General features: G+C 41.9%; 1 protein-coding gene across 8 annotated transcripts in view; it reads right to left on the reverse strand.

The window, feature by feature from the left end:
* Positions 1-947: 947 nt before the first annotated feature.
* Positions 948-18,287, reverse strand: part of RPS6KA2 (ribosomal protein S6 kinase A2) — a 476,285-nt gene continuing 458,945 nt past the window's right edge. For 7 of the 8 annotated variants that reach the window (XM_073337900.1, XM_073337899.1, XM_073337901.1 and 4 more), the window contains 6 exons: positions 17,626-17,784; positions 16,171-16,332; positions 10,292-10,368; positions 7,880-7,997; positions 3,562-3,699; positions 948-3,167 (listed from right to left, as the gene is read on the reverse strand). In XM_073337900.1, the coding sequence (XP_073194001.1) occupies positions 3,042-3,167; positions 3,562-3,699; positions 7,880-7,997; positions 10,292-10,368; positions 16,171-16,332; positions 17,626-17,784 (780 nt within the window). In that variant the 3' untranslated portion in view covers positions 948-3,041. The remainder of the gene's footprint in view (positions 3,168-3,561; positions 3,700-7,879; positions 7,998-10,291; positions 10,369-16,170; positions 16,333-17,625; positions 17,785-18,287) is intronic. The other variant, XR_012158128.1, reaches the window with a different exon arrangement.

The following is an 18,287-nucleotide window of genomic DNA, read 5'->3' on the forward strand; positions in this document are numbered from 1 at the left end:
TGATAGTGGGAACTGCCACTTTACCTGAGACTACTTTAAAGGCTCATTATATTGATGAGAAAGCTCCTCTACTATCACTTCAAATACTGACTGCATTAGCCTGGAGAAAATGGGATTTATGTATTTTTGGATACACAGACCCTAATAGGCAAACATCATTAAACACAATTTCTAAGTTTATAAAGCAAAATAATTAGTGCAAGCTAACATTTATTCTTTCATTCTTTGCACATGTAGCCTGGGGTAATTTGTGGGTTAGAGAACTATTCTCATGTATTTTGAGATCAGAATCACACCCCTAAGTAGTACCCAAAGCAGGGCTCATATAAAGCAGTAGGGAAGGCCCACTGCAGTGTTACGATTTAAAAAACCAAATGTCAAAAGGGGATGGGATTTTAAAAACTGCTGTTTCAATTTAGTCTGAATAGAGAGGAAAATTACCCCACTGCATGATCAACAGGAAATATTAGGGGAGACAAACTGTATACAATATACTCAGTCTCTTCATACACAATACATTTGCACATGTAGGGCTGCCTTCTTGAGTCTACTCAAGCAGGTGGAGACCCAGCAGATCAGTCCCCTCATATTTCCCACATGTATGCAAAATCCCTGGGTGGTGTACAGCTGCTAAAGTGACTCTGCACCCCCCTCCCCTTCATATGCCTATTCTAGGAGGCATTCCCAGAGAAAAGAGTGTGTCACCAGGGCATCCTTATGGCCTCATGATCCCCAACTGCTGGACTATCCTCTTGAGGCTAACAGCTGGGTGGTTGGGGCTACTCTGACTTCTAATAAGGGGACCATAAAGGTGGCATAAAACCTATATGCCCAGTCCTGTCCCAAGCAGAGCTTGGCCAGACCAGAGAGTCAGGGCCATATGTATTTATATATTATATACACATGAACAAGGACACAAATTTGAGCCAATTCATTCACCTTGTGATGTTTCACAGCATTGTTTTATTCTTAAAAAAAAAATACAGTTTAAAGGAGAGCTGCTTTGATGCAGTCCCGTGTGCACAGCACATAAAACAGAACATTAAATATTGGTTTAAATTATTAAGATTAATTATAAATTTTAAAATCGACTAATACAAACAATTCAGAGCAACACTGGAAAATGTAATCCTAGAAAGTGCATTGCTGTAGTTAATGCAACTCCTTGTTCCCCTGGACATACTGCTGCGAAGAGTCTGAATCTGCTGATTCCAGTTGAGTATCGAGATGCACAGCATAATAAACACCACTTCTAGGATACAAAGCTCCATGTTCACATTTTTTTCTTTTAACCTTTTGCAACAGAAAATAAAAGCCAACATAGTATATTGTCTGCTTCTGCAAAGCCTGTGAGGTGATGAAATTCACTTGAAAAACAAATTAAGAAAAGCACTATAAATAACAACCCTGGCCAACTTGTGACCATCAAGAGCCAACATGGATAAGAAAGGGAATAAAAAAAGTCTTAAGTCCAGCAATACAAACCTTGCCCATTTTCTTTTGAAATCAGTAAAACAAATCATCTTTTGCAATTCCTAAGACTTTTCCGGTGAAGTTCTTTTCCCACACCTGGAAAACCCAGATAGCAGAGTATGTCCTATTGATTTTTATTTCAATAGGACAGTATCCTTTATTATTATTAATAATAACATTATTATTTAAATACCTTGTAAGACTCAGGTGGCTCCTTTAGGAGAAAGTACTGTGAGCCCAGGCATAATAGAAGGTTTGGCCCTTTAAAAGCAGGGAACCTGGAGAGTACATTTCCCAGGGAGGAACTGTTGAGTGTCACGCATCTATGGGAGTGTGTGTCAGGTGACAAGCCAAGATTATATAAGGAAGGCAGTGGAGGGGGCAGGAAGTTGATGGAGATAGGGTTGATCTCTCCAGAGTAGCAGGCCTGTGCAAACAAACTGAGGAGGGTTGGTGGAAAAGGCCTGGGGGAACAAGAATGACAGTCCATTTAGCCCCTCCTGGGCTCAACAATCCACTAGTCTGGTTGGCACAGTTATAAAAAGGGGAACTTCCTGCAACCCTTCCTGGAAGATCAAGTCTGGCCACCCTAACTGTGAGTTTCAACTGACTTTAACACCCCCCTCCACAATCTTGTCCAAGTGACTTCCTTCTGTCAATAACCCTCCTTGGGGTCTTTCTGTGTGCTGTCTGTAGGTCTGTCCCAGGTCTTTTCCTGGATCTGTTCCACCAGCCATCCTCAGCTTGTTTTGTCAAGCCAGCTACTATGGAGAAGTCAAACCTAGGGAATACCTTCTCTCTGAGCCACAGGCTCCTACTCATATAGTCTTGGTCAGACATCTGACCTCCTCATTCACATAAGACCTAACAATCCCTTTTGGAGACTGCAGTTCCAAGAGTTCTCTGCCAAACCTTGATATATTAGGGCTCGTGACATCTGCTCTTAAAGGGACTGTCACTGTTCCATACCTTATTCAACATCAGATGAGAGTGGAAGAGTTCACAAGATTTCTCAGAATCAGAAGAAGTGTTGATCAGCGACAGCTCTTTCTTCTTCACTTTGTACAGCATTTTTTATAAGTCTCGTATTTGGCATCATGTCTCCCCAACCTTCAGTTCCTTTGAGACGGGCTTCAGTGCAGTTGATGATCAGTAGATGTATACTGCTGACTGGTTGAGCCAATTCACCATGATGCAGATGCTGGCATAGTTGAAAACTTTTAAACCAAACTGCTTGCTTTCACTGTGAAAAGTGCTTTAAAAAAGTGATCTCGGCACATCTTAAGGATTCGAAAATAGTACTTGGGGTTGGGAGGGAATCTATTTTATTTGGCTTTAAATCAATAAGGAAATAGGGCAATTGGCACATCTTGGAGAAGTTGCTGATTCAGGATTCTGGCCTGAATGTAAAATATAAAACAGTAAAGGATAACTTTGCCTTTATGCTGGACTTCTGCTGATTCTGGTGACTTCATGTGCAAGTTGTCCAAAGTTCTGTTAACTGAGTAATAAAGATGAACCTCTTGAATAACAAACTGTGGGTTTCAGTGAGGCATTTTTGGGGTCTGCTATAACCTTGTTGAGGTAAGTCTTTTCATGCCCCTCCTCTGAGCCAGATTGGAGGACAATACAGGCTCCAGTCTTGGTGCCTGAGGTGTTCTGTTTAAAGCAAAGTATGTGGCTGCCATTGCACCCTGTAAAATAAGAGAAATTCTTGGCTTAAAATAAGTTCTTTCATTACTCCCCTCCCTTTCCTAGTTCCTACCACCAAGTGAAAGGAGACTCTCCAGTAGCTGTTAGTAGTATAGGCCCTGGCAGACTGGTTCCAATTCCACCCCACAAGGGGTACTGGTACACGTGTACACACACACACACTTGAGCTAGTTCATTACAACGCAGAAGGAAGTTATAACAACTAGTAGATGATGATGTGTGTAAAAGCTTTACATTTAATGTAATACTATATTTATCTTGGGCTCATTTGAAAATAACCCCCTAATTTCCTGTATCTCCAAGTTGCTAATGCAAATCCTATCTTTTCACTGTTACTCAGGAAGTTACAGTTCTCAGGAAAAAGATGCTGTGTACCTTCACCAGGTGAACATCCTGTCTGCTGAGTTGATTTTGAGATAGATATTCCCTGTTCACTATCCATGGGTGTCTTAGCACTTGGACTGCTGTTAGGCGCTGATGAGGATCTACATGAAGCATCTTGGACACAATATCCTGCGGTTGAAGGAGAAGGAAAAGGGGGTGCGGGGAGAAATGTAAAAACCGTCAATTGAGGTTTTCAGAGTCTGATTGGAAATATTTTTACTTAGATTTTCCCCTTACTCATGGTAGCTTCATCAGCAGTATTTAAATAGACAGTGCAGTGCATCCAAGCCTTTATAGTCCCTTGTAACTTTCAGAAGTAAAACCAAATTTCATACTGACATTTAAGCACCTAAGAGCCCATCTGAACACATTAATATGAAACTTGGACATCCTATTAAAACATCATTTGACAATTGGCCTGCACAGATACCGGGAGGTACCTCAGGCCTCAACTGAATTTTCCCCCTTTGAGTTATTATATGGGTGCCACCCCGTGGCATACTAGATATCGCCAAAGAGATCTGGGAAGAGGAACCCAATGAGGGGAGAAATATAACTGAACATGTATTGCAGATGCGAGACTGGATAGCCCGGGTCACCCCATTGTATGGGAACATTTGTAAAAGCTGCAGGAGACCCAGCAAACCCATTACAATCACCAGGCAGAAGTCTGACAGTTCCAACCAGGGCATCGCATGATGGTGTTGGTACCCATGGCAGAAAGCAAGCTTTTGGCCCAATGACAGAGGCCCTATGAGGTGGTTGAACCCGTGGGGGAAGTAACCTACAAGGTGCGGCAGCCGGAAACAAGAACAGATTTATCACATTAACTTCTTGAAATCTTGGCAACAGTGAGAGGCATGTGTAGTGGCCCAAGAGGCCCTGATCCAGGGAAATAACCTACATGAACAGATCAGGATATCCCCTGATCTGATACCGAACCAGAAGAAGGAGGTAACTGAGATGATCAACTGGTACGAGGACGTGTTTTCAACCAAACCAGGCCAGAGCACCAAAGCATATCACCACATTATCACAGATCCTGGGGCAAAGGTAACTTTAAGCCCCTACCGGGTCCCAGCGGCAAAAAGGGAGGAGATCAAGGCAGAGGTAAAAAGGATGTTGGAACTGGGAGTCATCGAAGAGTCCCACAGTCAATGGTCGAGCCCGATTGTGTTGGTGCCCAAACCTGATGGCACCACTAGGTTTTGATGCATACCCCATACCCTGCATTGATGAGTTAGTTGACCACTTGGGCAATGCCTGATTTTTGACCACCCTTGATTTAACAAAGGGATACTGGCAGATTCCCCTTGCCAAAGATGCAGAAGAAAAGACGGCATTCTCTACACCAGAGGGTCTGTTTCAATATACTGTTCTTCCTTTTGGACTGCATGGGGCACCTGCCACCTTCCAGTGTCTTATGGACAAGCTCCTGCGGCCCCCTACAGTTATGCAGCTGCATACCTGGATGATGTGATTATTCACACCCCCGACTGGGAGACCCACTTGGAAAAGGTGGAAGCGGTACTGGACACGCTAAGATGGGCCGGCCTCACAGCCAACCCAGCCAAGTGTTCTACAGGGTGAATACCTTGGCTACATTGTAGGAAGGGGCATGGTGAAGCCCCAACTAAACAAACTGGAGGCTATCCAAAATTGTCCCTGGCCAAATCAGAAAAAGCAAGTCCGGGCATTCCTGGGTGTGGTGGGGTACTACCAGTGATTTATTCCCCATTTTGCCACCAGAGCAAGTCCCCTGACCGACCTGATAAAAGCCCGGGGTCCAGACATGGTGAAGTGGACAGATGCCGCAGAGAAAGCATTCACGGATCTACGGACAGCCCTCTGCAGTAACCCTGTGCTTATAGCCCCAGACTTCAACAAAGAATTCATTTTACAGACAGATGCATCTGAAGTAGGATTGGGAGATGTCCTATCGCAGATGGTTGGAGACGAAGAACACTGGATCCTCTACCTCAGCAGGAAACTCTTCCCAAGAGAGCAGAAGTATGCTGTGGTTGAGAGAGAGTGCCTTGCTGTGAAATGGGCCATGGAAACACTATGTTATTACCTGCTGGTTTACCCTTGTGACCAACCATGCATCCCTCCAGTGGGTGCAGCGAAATAAAGAGAAGAACGCAAGGGTGACCAGATGGTTCCTGTCCCTACAACCTTTTCAATTAATCATACAATACTGGGCTGGAAGCCACCATAGCAATGCAGATGGCTTGTCTCGGGTACACTGCCTGATGTCTGAAGTTGCCCAACCCTGTAGTGTTGAGCAGAGGGGAGCGGTATATGTGACAAGGTCAGGCCAGATGGCTACAGGAGAGTGATAGAAGGCAGATATATTAGCTCCAGATTAAGCAGGTCCCTTTTCCCTGGGTAAGGTAACAGGGGTGGTTCCAGAACAATCAGGAACTTGCTGGAACCAATTAAGGCAGGCAGGCTAATTAGGACACCTGGAGCCAATTAAGAAGCTGCTAGAAGCAATTAAGACAGGAAGGCTAATCAGGCCATCTGGTTGAAAAAGGACCTCACTTCAATCAGTGAGGGGTGTGCAAGGAGCTAAGAGTGAGAGGGCGTGCTGCTAGAGGACTGAGGAGTACAAACACTATCTGGCATCAGGAAGAAGGTCCTGTGGTGAGGATAAAGAAGGTGTTGGGAGGAGGCTGTGGGGAAGTAGCCAGGGAGTTGTAGCTGTCATGCAGCTTTTACAAGAAACACTGTAGACAGCTGCAATCCACAGGGCCCTGGGCTGGAACCTGGAGTAGGGGGTGGGCCTGGGTTTCCCCCAATCCCTTATTGGATACAAGAGGAGTGGTCCTGGACTGTGGGTTCCACCAGAGGGGAAGGTCCCTGGCCTGTCCCCCAACCCACTAGGTGAATCAGCAGAGACTGCAGGGATTGTTCTCCTTCCGTTTCCCTAAGCTGGCCAGCGATGAGGTTAGCTGAGTGAACGGCAGGTTTGAGCCACTAGCAAAAGTGGCCAAACTGAGGGCTGCTGTGAACCTCTGAAGCGAACAAATCCACCAATAAGTGCAGGACCCACCAAGGCAGAGGAGGAACTTTGTCACAGTAAGTACCTCCATGGAGAGAAAATACTAGGTACTAAAAAGCTCTTTAATTTAGTGGAGAAAGGCATAAGGACCACCAATGACTAGAAACATAAACCAGAAAAATTCAAATTGGAAATAAGGCACACGTTTTTAACAATTTAAGGGTGATTAACCATTGGAACAAACTACCAAGGGAAGTGGTGGATTCTCCATCTCTTAACATGTTCAAATCAAGGCTAGAAGGATAGGCTTCAGTCAAGCACAAGTTATTTGGTTCAATAGAGAGGTAACTAGGTGAAATTCTATGGCCAGTAATATACAGGAGGTCAAATTAGATGATCTAATGGTCCCTTCTGGCCTTAAACTCTAAAGAATACAAGAGAAATGAAGATGGTCCTGTGGTTAGAATTTAGGACAGGTTTGTCCTAATCCCAGCTCTTCCACAGACTACTTTTGTGACTTTGGGTAAGTCACTTTGGTCAAAATGTATAGAAGTGACCAATACTTGGAGGTATGGGGGCCCATTTGAGACACACCTTGGGCCTGATTCTTAAAAGGGCTGGGGGCTGAGTGCCCACCACTTCAGATGAAGTCAAGTGGAGCTGTGGGTGCTCAGCACCTCTGAAAACCAGGCCCAAGGTATCACAAATTTGGGTACCCAAAATGAGTGGCCATTTCTGAAAATTTTGGCATAATCAATTTGTGCTGCACTTTTCTCATTTGTAAAACTGGTACAAGGATATTTACCTTCCTCACAAGACTGTGAGAGAGAAATTAATATCTGTAAAGTCAACTGAGATACTTGAATGAAAAGTATTAGTAATAATACAAAACCATAACAACAAACATACCTAAGTGCATGTTAAAATATTTATTTATGGGTTGCCTTTTAAAGGGTTTACCTCCGGGGGGTCACACAGTGATCCACAGTTAACCCGGACACTTGCAGTTTTGGGCTGCCCTCTATATTTTGAAAAGTTCAACCAAATTGAAAAGGATTTTTTGTTGGACTTAGATATTAAATTTCACTTATTTGCGTTATGATGCTGCATTATGTCTTACATTCCTGAAATAGGCGACACAAATTCATAAGTCACCCAGAACCATTTTGACATAGTTCTCATTAAAATAGAATTGATGGAACTAATACAGCTGCTGCTTTCACCTCCTCTTGCTTAAAAGAACCTTAGTCTTGCAGAATGACCCCTTTTTGGAAAGCAGGATAAAAACATGACTCCTCTGCTGACCTTGGCAGCATCGGACACTGAATCCCAGTTTCCTCCTGCAAGTGCATACTTCCCGCTGCCAATCCTGGCCAGTATCTCTTCTGGGGTGTCATCTGGTCCATTTGCAAAAGGGGTGAATCTGTGAAACAAACATCACGTTTACTGTAAAAAGATGTATCTTTATGTACTGCAGATTTTTAGGTGTACAATTTTAGGGCCTGATTCTGCAGCCCTAGCTCCCACTAAAATCATTAGGCATTTAATCTAAGTAAAGACTGCAGAAACAAGCCCTTAATTTTTATTCAGCTATGGTGAGAGTTTCTCAAGGACAAATGCTGTACCATCCCCTTGAAATTGTCCTGCAAAGAAAAAAGAAATGCACTTTTGTTTTCCTCTGGTTTCTTTCTGATTTTTTTTTTAAAGCATATGTTATTTTGCTTCCCACCCCCACTTTTTTTTTAACCTTAAAAATTCAGGTCTAGTCTACCTTAGAGCCAGGGTGATTGGCAAAGTAGTGGAATTATGACATAAGAGGCAGGATGTAAAAGCTCTGGTATGTCTGAGACGAAGAAAGCAGGAAAACAAGCACCTTTTTTAAAAAAAACATTCAAAAGTCCACCTTTCAGGTCTTCTTTAGTTGTCATAATAAAGATTGTGGAAACAAATCACCTGTGATAAGGTTATGGAAAAGCCTGTCTCCCCACCCCTCAGCTATCTCCTCTTTGGAGTAGAAGAGGTGCCCCAGATCTCAACAGGCTTCTCACCTTTTGAACTTTTATATGGCTAACAGCCTTGAGGAATCCTGGACCTCCTTAAAAGATGCCAGGGAAAAGCAGTAGTCATGGTCTCAAACCATGTTACAGCAGGTCCTACAAATGTACAAATCTTGAACAGGTGGGACAATTTATGAAGGAGAATCTCCTGCGTGCCCAACAAACTCAGGCTCAAAACTATAACAAAGGCTCCTGGGAGAGGGTTTTTCAGGTGGGGGGACTGCATGCTATTGCTCCTCCCCAGCTCCGAGGGCAAGCTCTTGGCCCAATGGCAGGGCCATAGGAGGTTTGTCTGATGGGAATTCAAATTTTCTTTTAAGGATTACATTTTAAAAAATCCAGTTAATTAATCTAACTGGTAAGATAAACTGATCTCAGATAATGTGTCAGTCTTTAAAGTCCTTATCTCCTCTTGCCATATACGCTGTAAATCTGTGGTATTAGCTAAACAGAGACTGCCTTTTTCAGAGACCACAGTGAAGTAAGGAATTGTAAGACATTGCTTTAGTTCAGAGCAGAAACTGACTTGATTTGCAGCGCAGGCCAGACAGGCTCTGCACATTATTCCTGAAGTGTCTAACATACCTAACACAGTTTCTGAACAATTCTGATCACCACTAAATAGCTAGTATTGGAAGTGCTGGCATCTTTTTTGTAATGGATGAGGCAAAATGTGAGTGACAGAGATGGACTCAGAGTATGTGTTTTCCATACAATCTGAGGAGGGAATTAAAGTTCTTCTCCACTGCTGAACTAGCAAGTATCTGGTCTATGTGTTTTAAAGGACATTGCAAAGATTCAACCAATGATTAGATATGACAAATGTGCATGTACTCTCTGCCTTGGCCAGCCAGCCAGCCATTCCTCTACTAGAGCTGTACGAAACTTGACATTTTTAGTTTGCAAGGAGTTTGACAATTTTTGTTTCTGGTTTGTGTTCTATGACTTTCACACTCAAACCAACTCTTCATTCTCAGCCCTTTCTACTCCTTTCAATCTACTTTCTTCCTCTGAGCCATCTTATGTCTGTCTTTAACTTCAGCCACTACATCTATACCTCCTTTCCCTTTCTAGGTCCCAGCTCCCCAAGCACCCACTCCTTTTGCTAGTTTGTCCCTTTTTACAATCTTATTGCTGGTAGGAGAGCCTTTTCCTTTGTAACTCTTGCCATCAGAAGCAAAATTCCTATTCTGTCTGCATCTTGGAGCCTCCATCTATCTTTCAAATTGCACCTGAAACACAACTTTTCTCCTTTTCATAGGTGCTCAGATACCACAGTGATGAGCACAGTACAGGAACCTGAATAGAACACACCTTAAAATTGAAATTAATGAAACTCCTCATATGAATAAGGTGAACAGGATCTGGCTCTTTAATAGACTATTCCTATATTATACACTTAAGCACTTTTGGAAATTTTATCCTAAGTGATGTATGCATTTAGTAGCTTAAGTCTCATTGACAGTCTATGGGACATAGGCTAAGTGTCTAAATCAGTTCTAAAAGTGCCAGACTTTTCAGTTCTGAAAGTGCCAGGCTTTTTATTTTGTCTGCTGCAATTAGCTTAATCTCTCAGAATAAATTGTATTTGTATTTATTCATGACTTGTTTATGTCTTTAATCACTTTTGAACTACCTGCACCAGAAATCTCACACTTACCCTGCCAGCATGGTGTACAACAGGATCCCTAAACTCCAGACGTCGCAGGCTGCGTCATAACCTTGTCGTTTCAGGACCTACATAAGGAAATCAAAAGCGACAAGGTTAATTCATGCTCCTGATTTCTGAACTTTTGAATTGCAAGAAAATGTGGATGTTATGGCAGTGATTTGTTAACATTTTGCAGAGCTTGCTCTAGTCTACAGGTGGAATAGGGAGTTGCCAAGGGCAGCAAAACAGTCAGTAATTGTTTGCGTGGGCAACTATAGGATGGAAGGGGGGTACATTTACCATTTAGTTGAAGACAATAAGAATCTATTTAGCTGGTCCTAGACACACAACTCTAAAGAAGCCAAATAAGTCAGAGGGGCTGCGAAGCTGGGGGGGAGGGGGGAAGGGAGGGGAAGGTGGAGTTTAAAGGCAATGAATACAAGCAACTATTCTCTCCTTTGTGCATATACATTCTAATCAGTGAATGCATTTTTAAAGGTGTTAAACCCTTTCTGCTACAGTGTATAACATATTTGTTAAAGTGGCAAAGAGTCCTGTTTCAGAGTAACAGCCGTGTTAGTCTGTATTCGCAAAAAGAAAAGGAGTACTTGTGGCACCTTAGAGACTAACCAATTTATTTGAGCATGAGCTTTCGTGAGCTACAGCTCACTTCATCAGATGCATACCGTGCGGTATGCATCTGATGAAGTGAGCTGTAGCTCACGAAAGCTCATGCTCAAATAAATTGGTTAGTCTCTAAGGTGCCACAAGTACTCCTTTTCTTTTAAAGAGTCCTGTGGCACCTTATAGACTAACAGATGTATTGGAGCATAAGCTTTTGTGGGTGAAGACCCACTTCGTCAGATGCATGCACCCATGAAAGCTTATGCTCCAGTACGTCTGATGAGTCTGCTCTACAGTCTTAGCTAACAGCCATATGGCTTTTGCCTCATGCTGTAGAGGCTCATGCACTAAGCTCCAGAGGTCCCAGGTTTGATCTCATCCACCGATGACTGTGGTCTGTCGGGGTTACATTAACAAAGCCAAACTTGACCATTTTTCCTCATGTAGACAAGCTCTAAGGTGCTTTGAAGAGATCTGCCCAGCTGACTTAACACTGGTGTAAAACCAGAGTGGGAGCTATGTTCAGTCCTGTTGGCCGCATGGACAGCTAGCGCAGCACAAGGGGCCCGAGTCAGATCTGCAGTGGTGTAAATCAGGAGTTACGCCATTCAAGTCAGTGGATTTACAATGGTGTAAAATCTCTCAGGGTGGGGGAAAAATAGGGGATTCCTGATGTTCTGAGAAGGACCGTGGAGCATTCTTACCCTCAGGAGGGAAACAATAACTAACTTTTGAATTTGCTTCCCTACTGCTTTAAAAGTGAGTCAGTATTCTGCTTACATTTTGAGATTGCAGTTGTTATAGAAGATCAGTTTTTCCCATATGCTGGGATCACTAGATACAGTGACCTCCCTGCAAAACACTACAAAAGGAAGGAACATTCTGAAACATTTTTTTTCTGTCCTGAAGCCCTAGCACTGATTAGTGATCTCACTTCATTGAACGGTTGTGGGGGATTCTCCAACACTGATCATTTTAAAATCAAGATTGAAAGTTTTTCTAAAAGATCTGCTCTAGAAATTTTTTTTTTTTGGCAATGGGTGGGGTTATGGTCTGGGTTCGATAAGAAGTAAGTTTGGATGATCATAATAGTCCCTTCTGTCCTTGGAATCGATGACAAAAGTGGTTTCAGAAAATCCTGCCTAGCTAAACTTCAGTGAATACCAATGACAAGGCAAAACAATCTCTCCATCTGACAGATGTGCTGAGTGTGCATCTGCTACCTTGGAAAAAGCTACCTTACACAAGACAGTCATGACTTGGGGGCAAATAGAGTAGACAAAAAATTCTAAAAAGCTTAAAAGTACAGTATATCTGTGTTCAGTATTGACTGTGCTGGCTGGCTACTGCATCATGACAATTTTAACAGCTAGTAAAATCAGAACAGGAGTTGGGGTGTGTTTTAGCTTCCAAAATAACTTTAATAGTCCATGTTACTGATTTTTACAGCTGCATGAAATAAAATGGAGAGGTTCCAAAGTACCTCCAATAATGTATCCACGTTGGAGGCCAAAGACCTGGTGTTTCAGCAGAAAATCTGCACACTTTTTGGTGCAAAATCTACCCTTGTGCAAGCTTATGCTGTAGGGAATCTGGAAAAAGTAGGTGTGCAATTACTCAGAAAAGACTGTTTGCCAAAAATTCCCTATTGTCACTGCCCCTGGTGGTAACAATGGTGGGAGGGCTTGTCAGAGCTACCAGGCACCACTGATGGTTTAAACATCATCTCCAGGTCTACAATAATGCAGTGGTTTAAGTACCAGCAGCCACCAGCACCTTGTCGATGCTCCAGCTCCCACTGGTGAAACTCAACAGATGGGAGCTGTGTGGGACATTTTTGGCAAAAAGGTCAAGCACAGACCATGCCTATGGTTGTACAGTGACTAGCACAGTGTGGCTTCTGGGCACAACTAACATAAATAATGATAAGCATCTGCACTAAAATCAGATACCAGTTCTTTTTCACAACTTCCATAGTATTTTTGTTAAAAGGGCTTTACAAGAGAAGATGTGTTATCCTGTCCCCATGGAAGTCAGAGAACCTGTCATGTATTTAAGAGCCAAGATTTCCTAAGGGACAGAATGTGTTTTCAATGTACATATATATGGTTCTCAGGTCAACATACTGTAGGTCATTTATAGGGATGGGCAAACTTCAGATGGCTCCACTGATTTCTAAAATCCACCCAGATGTGTATCCAAAATTATCTAACTTTTAGATTTTGCATTACTGGGCTGAAATATTGTTGAAAATAGGCTCTCTCTGGTACTTTAGCATTTTGGTTTCTGGTTGTAGTGGGAACTAGGAAGCATACAACAATGGAAAAATAAGAATAAAAAAAATGCTTACATTTTTGCATGCCCAAAAAGATTCTGGCCAGAGTTTGGTTGAATTTTGAAGAACGAAGGTTCCTTATTTTACCCAAAATGATGCTTGTGGTTTGTTTTTTTCCTGACTGAACCATGCTATTTATTCTTTACAGAGAGCACTGCTCCCACTAGGTGGCATGCTGGTTCTTCCTCTTAGGCATCTTTTACCATCTATGATATTTTATCCTGCAGTAGCCCCATTAGCATCTATTACCAAAAATTAAATGCTGTACAAAATAAAGATTTATATATACAGACCTGCCATTACACCTCTGCTATCCTCTTGTATCATATGCTCAATCTCCTTCCTAACTTCCTATATAACTTCACATGCATATGGGAGGAAATGGTTTCAGTGGGGGTTGAACTGAGACAGTAAAAGACAAATCTGAGCTGACGGGCAGCATTATGTCACAGGAGCAGCACTTAAGGCTTTCATGCAAACTGTCAGTTATGGCAATGTTTCAATTGATCTCTAATGTTTCCTGCATTAGTAGGACTTGCCTGGCTCATTGAGAATGGTTAGGAGTATGATTTCTGATCTGAATTCAGCTCACTAAAGTCTAATCTGACAGTGTGTTGCTCTGGCAGTGTTTCTGATTAAGGACAGTGTACAAAAGATATTCCATAATGAAAAGAGAAAACAGATACTGTAGGAATGTTACATCTTCCAGAAAATGACAATATTTAGTATCTCGTAGGTGGTCAATTTTCATCTTAAAAATTAAACTGTCGTGGTACCACAGTACATTTTTTCATTTCATTCTGATATATTTTAAAGAGCTCTTTCCACTTTCCAGAATGGATAACCAGACCAGCAGCAACAAAATAACTGACCAGAATGTAACTTGACAATGGAAGAGTTAATAAAATATCTGCATTTTTATATATTGATCATGGCGGTCGCATGTGTCATGGAACATGACTTTGTGTCTAACACAATGAGCCACATCATCTGATGATGAGATGGCGTCAATTAAACAAAAGTCACTTTTTGAGAATTCGGGGTATATGACCCAAATTTTAAAAAAACTTCCTAAAAGTATTGTCTGCAGGAAGATGAGCCAATTACTTACTTCATAGTTATAGACAGATACCAAGTTGCTACTTTTTTGGGCAGGAGGGTAAGGAACTTAGGGGGCAAAGGAGGTTGAGGATTGCATACTGACTGAGGGAAAAATGGTATTTGATAGTGGAATGATACATAATTTTGTGATATGTAATAATTTTGTATTCTGTTATTGGGTAGTAACCAGCAGAGGTAGACAAACAATTAGAGTTGTATATTCAGGGACTTGAATAAGCTAGAGAAACCTGATTGGAACAAATAACTTACAATCATCGAGGAGATAAGCTTGTTAATGCTTCATAGAAGGACAGATATGAGTTTCAAGTGCTGAACCATAGTGGGCAGCCTAAATAGTCCAAACAGGTAAGGAACCAAAGCTATGAGCACGGTTACCACAAGATTAGGGGCAATAAAAAGGAAGAGCACTTGCTTGGGTTAGTGCTAACCTGGATCCAGTTTCTGTTACCTTGTTCAAGTCACTTGGCCTCTCTCTGCCTCAGTTCCCCATCTGTAAGTGCTGAGGATAATAGCACTTCTCACTCTCAAAGGGGTGTTGTAAGGACACCAGACATTAAAAACTGGGAGGTGCTCAGATACTACAGTGATAGGGGCCATACAAGTATCACAGATAGAAAGAAGAGAAAACACAGAGGGCCAGGTTCGGATACCCTTCCTCACACTAAACAGCATGTTACTCTATGAGTAGTTCCATTGACTTCAGTGGGACTGCTCATGGGGTGAGATACTATCCATCATGAATAATGGTATCAGAAACTGTCCCAGATGGGAAATGAATCCAGAGATGTGATGCCAAGAAGGAATTCAGACATGCTGCCACACAAAGAGTAAGAGCAGGATGGGCTAAGCTTAGGAGAGGAGCGTTCACTAAACCTGTAGTGCCTTTTTCATCTTCACTATAACCACAGATTCCATCTGGCTTGATTACGATTTGAGGAGTTCGAGGTCAGAGATGTTTTGCAGGCTCTTTTGTTTAAGCTCCTGAAATTGTGGAACCAATGAAGCCATTAGCAAAACTTCCATTGACTTCAGTGGGGCCAGGATTTCATTCCAAAATTTTTTCTCTCTTGATTCTTAATTAATCTTGGTTTCAATATAATCATTCTGAGACTAATTTTGTTTAGATGAGGTACATTGAAGGGGAAACAACCTTCTGACCTCGTAGGTGAAGCAACTGGGGAAAGAGAGATACCTAGCCTGGAGTAATCAGCCAAAGTGACACCTAAGTAACAGTTGCCAACTTTCACGCGGTAAATAAGCACCCCGACTTTCACAATAAGTCAAAAATCAAGCTAATCCCATTTCAAAACAAAGCCAAAACAAGCCAATCCCTAAAAACCCTAACACTCTATGTGATTAGATCCCCTCCCGGTATGCAGTCTGGGACTGTGGTAGGCCCACTGTGCATCCGCCCCCGCTTTGCTCCTGCTTGCCTGGAGCCGATCAAAAAAAAAAAAAGAAGCAACAAGCTACAAGCCAAAAGCTAGCCATCAAGCAACGCATACGCCAATTAAGCCAAAAAAAAAAAAAAAAAAGCCCAATTTCTGCATTTTTTTCGTGGGTTTGGCATGTCTGCTAAGTAAGTCCCAACCAGACATGGATACAGTCAGTAGGGACATGGGGAAAGCTAACCAACCACAAGGAATTCTAGGACTAGGGACAGCTGGTAACAGGGCACATGAAACTTGTCTCTGTTCTAACTCCTACTTTGTTCCTTTTTTAAAGGCAGTGTGAGAAAGGAAGGACAGTGATAGAGACATGCTTTTTGTTATAAAATTATGTATCCACAGTTTGTGAAACACACTACCTCAGGGGCTACGAAGTTGGCTGTGTAGCAAGGTGTCATGAGCAGTCCATTCTCTGCTCTCAGCTGTTTGGCAAATCCGAAGTCACAGATCCTGATGGAATCTGGGTTTCCTGACTCATCCATGTAGAGAATGTTACTGGGCTTCAGATCTCGATGCACAACCTTAATGGGAAACAAATAAAAAAATAAATAACTTGGGCATGATTACACAGCTTGCAGGCTTGGTTACCTTCATTGTATGTTTTTCCTGATGGGGGGGAGTGTGTGTGTGGGGTGGGGGGGGTGGGGGTTGGGGTTCCTGCCTTGAAAGAGTGGGCCTTTGAAGAATGTCACTTTTTTTTGTTTTAAAAATGAGTGAATTGATGGCATGCATGCAGAATTGCACTTCTGTTAAAATCAGAAATAATAATACAAATTGCATCCTCTGCTGATATATAAGAGGGAGGCAGATGTTCCAGTGGAAAGGCATCTCTTTTGTGAGTTAGCAGAAGGGATTACTATACAAATAAAATACATCCCTCTAAAAGTACAGTAAGCTCTTTGAATCTGAATGTTTTAATCCTTCAATTAAAAAAGAGAGAAGACTGCCAAAGGCGGAAAGTGTGGACTCATTTGAGTGGGAGGCTCTTTCTCTGGCTGCTCTTAACATGAGTGGCTCTTAACTGAAGGGAGACATTTTCATTTTCCTTCATTTCCCTTCCTAAAAATCCTTTGTGCAGTGTGTATGTCACTAGAAGTGGCTGAATTTCAGTGGTGGGCAAATAAATGATATAAACTATATCAGCCATGCAAAACTGTCATGAAAATGTATTAGCCTTGGTACAAAATGAACTCATCCTGGTCACGATGATAATGGAAAAGGTACTTTACAGGCCCATCCAAAATGTTGCATGCCCCAGACAAATGGGAAAGGAAAGTACTTCAAATTGCGATATGTAGGGAGCTCAAATTTCAAAAGTTGTGCTATTAATAGGCTGTCAAAACCCTGCCCTATCAGATGTTCAAATCAGCATATAAGCTTAAAAAATGGGAATTTGTTTATGCACCTATATGCTGATGTGACTGTCCGAGGACTAGGATTTCGATATTTTATTGAAGAGTTCATATTTGCTCACATGGTGCTTGGATACTACAATGATGATTGTGATATGAATAAATAACGCCCACATAGATTTGAAAATGAGAATCTTTGGCATTGCATAAATATAAGGTATTTGGCCTGGAGAATGGCACGAGTGGCTTTGATCCCATTTCAAACTGGACACTCATTTTTAAATGTAATTATTAAATATTAAAACAATTAACCCTTTCCAAATTTCTTTGCACCTTTGAATGTTCATTTTGGGCAACCCCCCGTATTTAATATTTATTTCCTGAGAAGCAACATCAAAGCTACTTTTCTAAGAGTCAGTTTTTACTAAGGTTGACATGGAGAACAGAGGTAATCATACTTACTCCTTGGGAATGCAGATAGTCCACAGTCTTGGTAATGGTGCAAAGGACAGCACTAGCCTCTCGTTCTGAGAAACACTTCTGTCGAAGGATTCGATCTAAGAGCTCTCCTCCTCGCATTAGCTCCATCACCAGGTACACATACTTCCCATCATCATACACCTAACAGAGCAGAGGAAGCAATCATACATCATGGATCAATTAGTCTAGCAAGTAGTGATCACTCTGCAATATCTTGCCATGTAATTGCAAGATGCTGCAAGAAGAAAACAGAGCTAATACAGAAGTGAATTTTATACTCCTTGTATTTAACAACAACATAAAAGTGAACTTTTTACAAAAGGGGTTAATCGTTACAGTAACTCTTCACTTAACATCGTCCTGGTTAACGTTATTATGTCGCTGATCTATTAGAGAACATACTCATTTAAAGTTGCACAGTGTTCACTTATAAAGAAAAGGAGTACTTGTGGCACCTTAGAGACTAGCCAATTTATTTGAGCATAAGCTTTCGTGAGCTACAGCTGTAGCTCACGAAAGCTTATGCTCAAATAAATTGGTTAGTCTCTAAGGTGCCACAAGTACTCCTTTTCTTTTTGTGAAGACAGACTAACACAGCTGTTACTCTGAAATGTGTTCACTTATAACATTGTTTGGCCACAGCC

This window comes from Lepidochelys kempii, chromosome 3, assembly GCF_965140265.1.
Source record: "Lepidochelys kempii isolate rLepKem1 chromosome 3, rLepKem1.hap2, whole genome shotgun sequence".
NCBI classification, from domain to species: Eukaryota; Metazoa; Chordata; order Testudines; family Cheloniidae; genus Lepidochelys; species Lepidochelys kempii.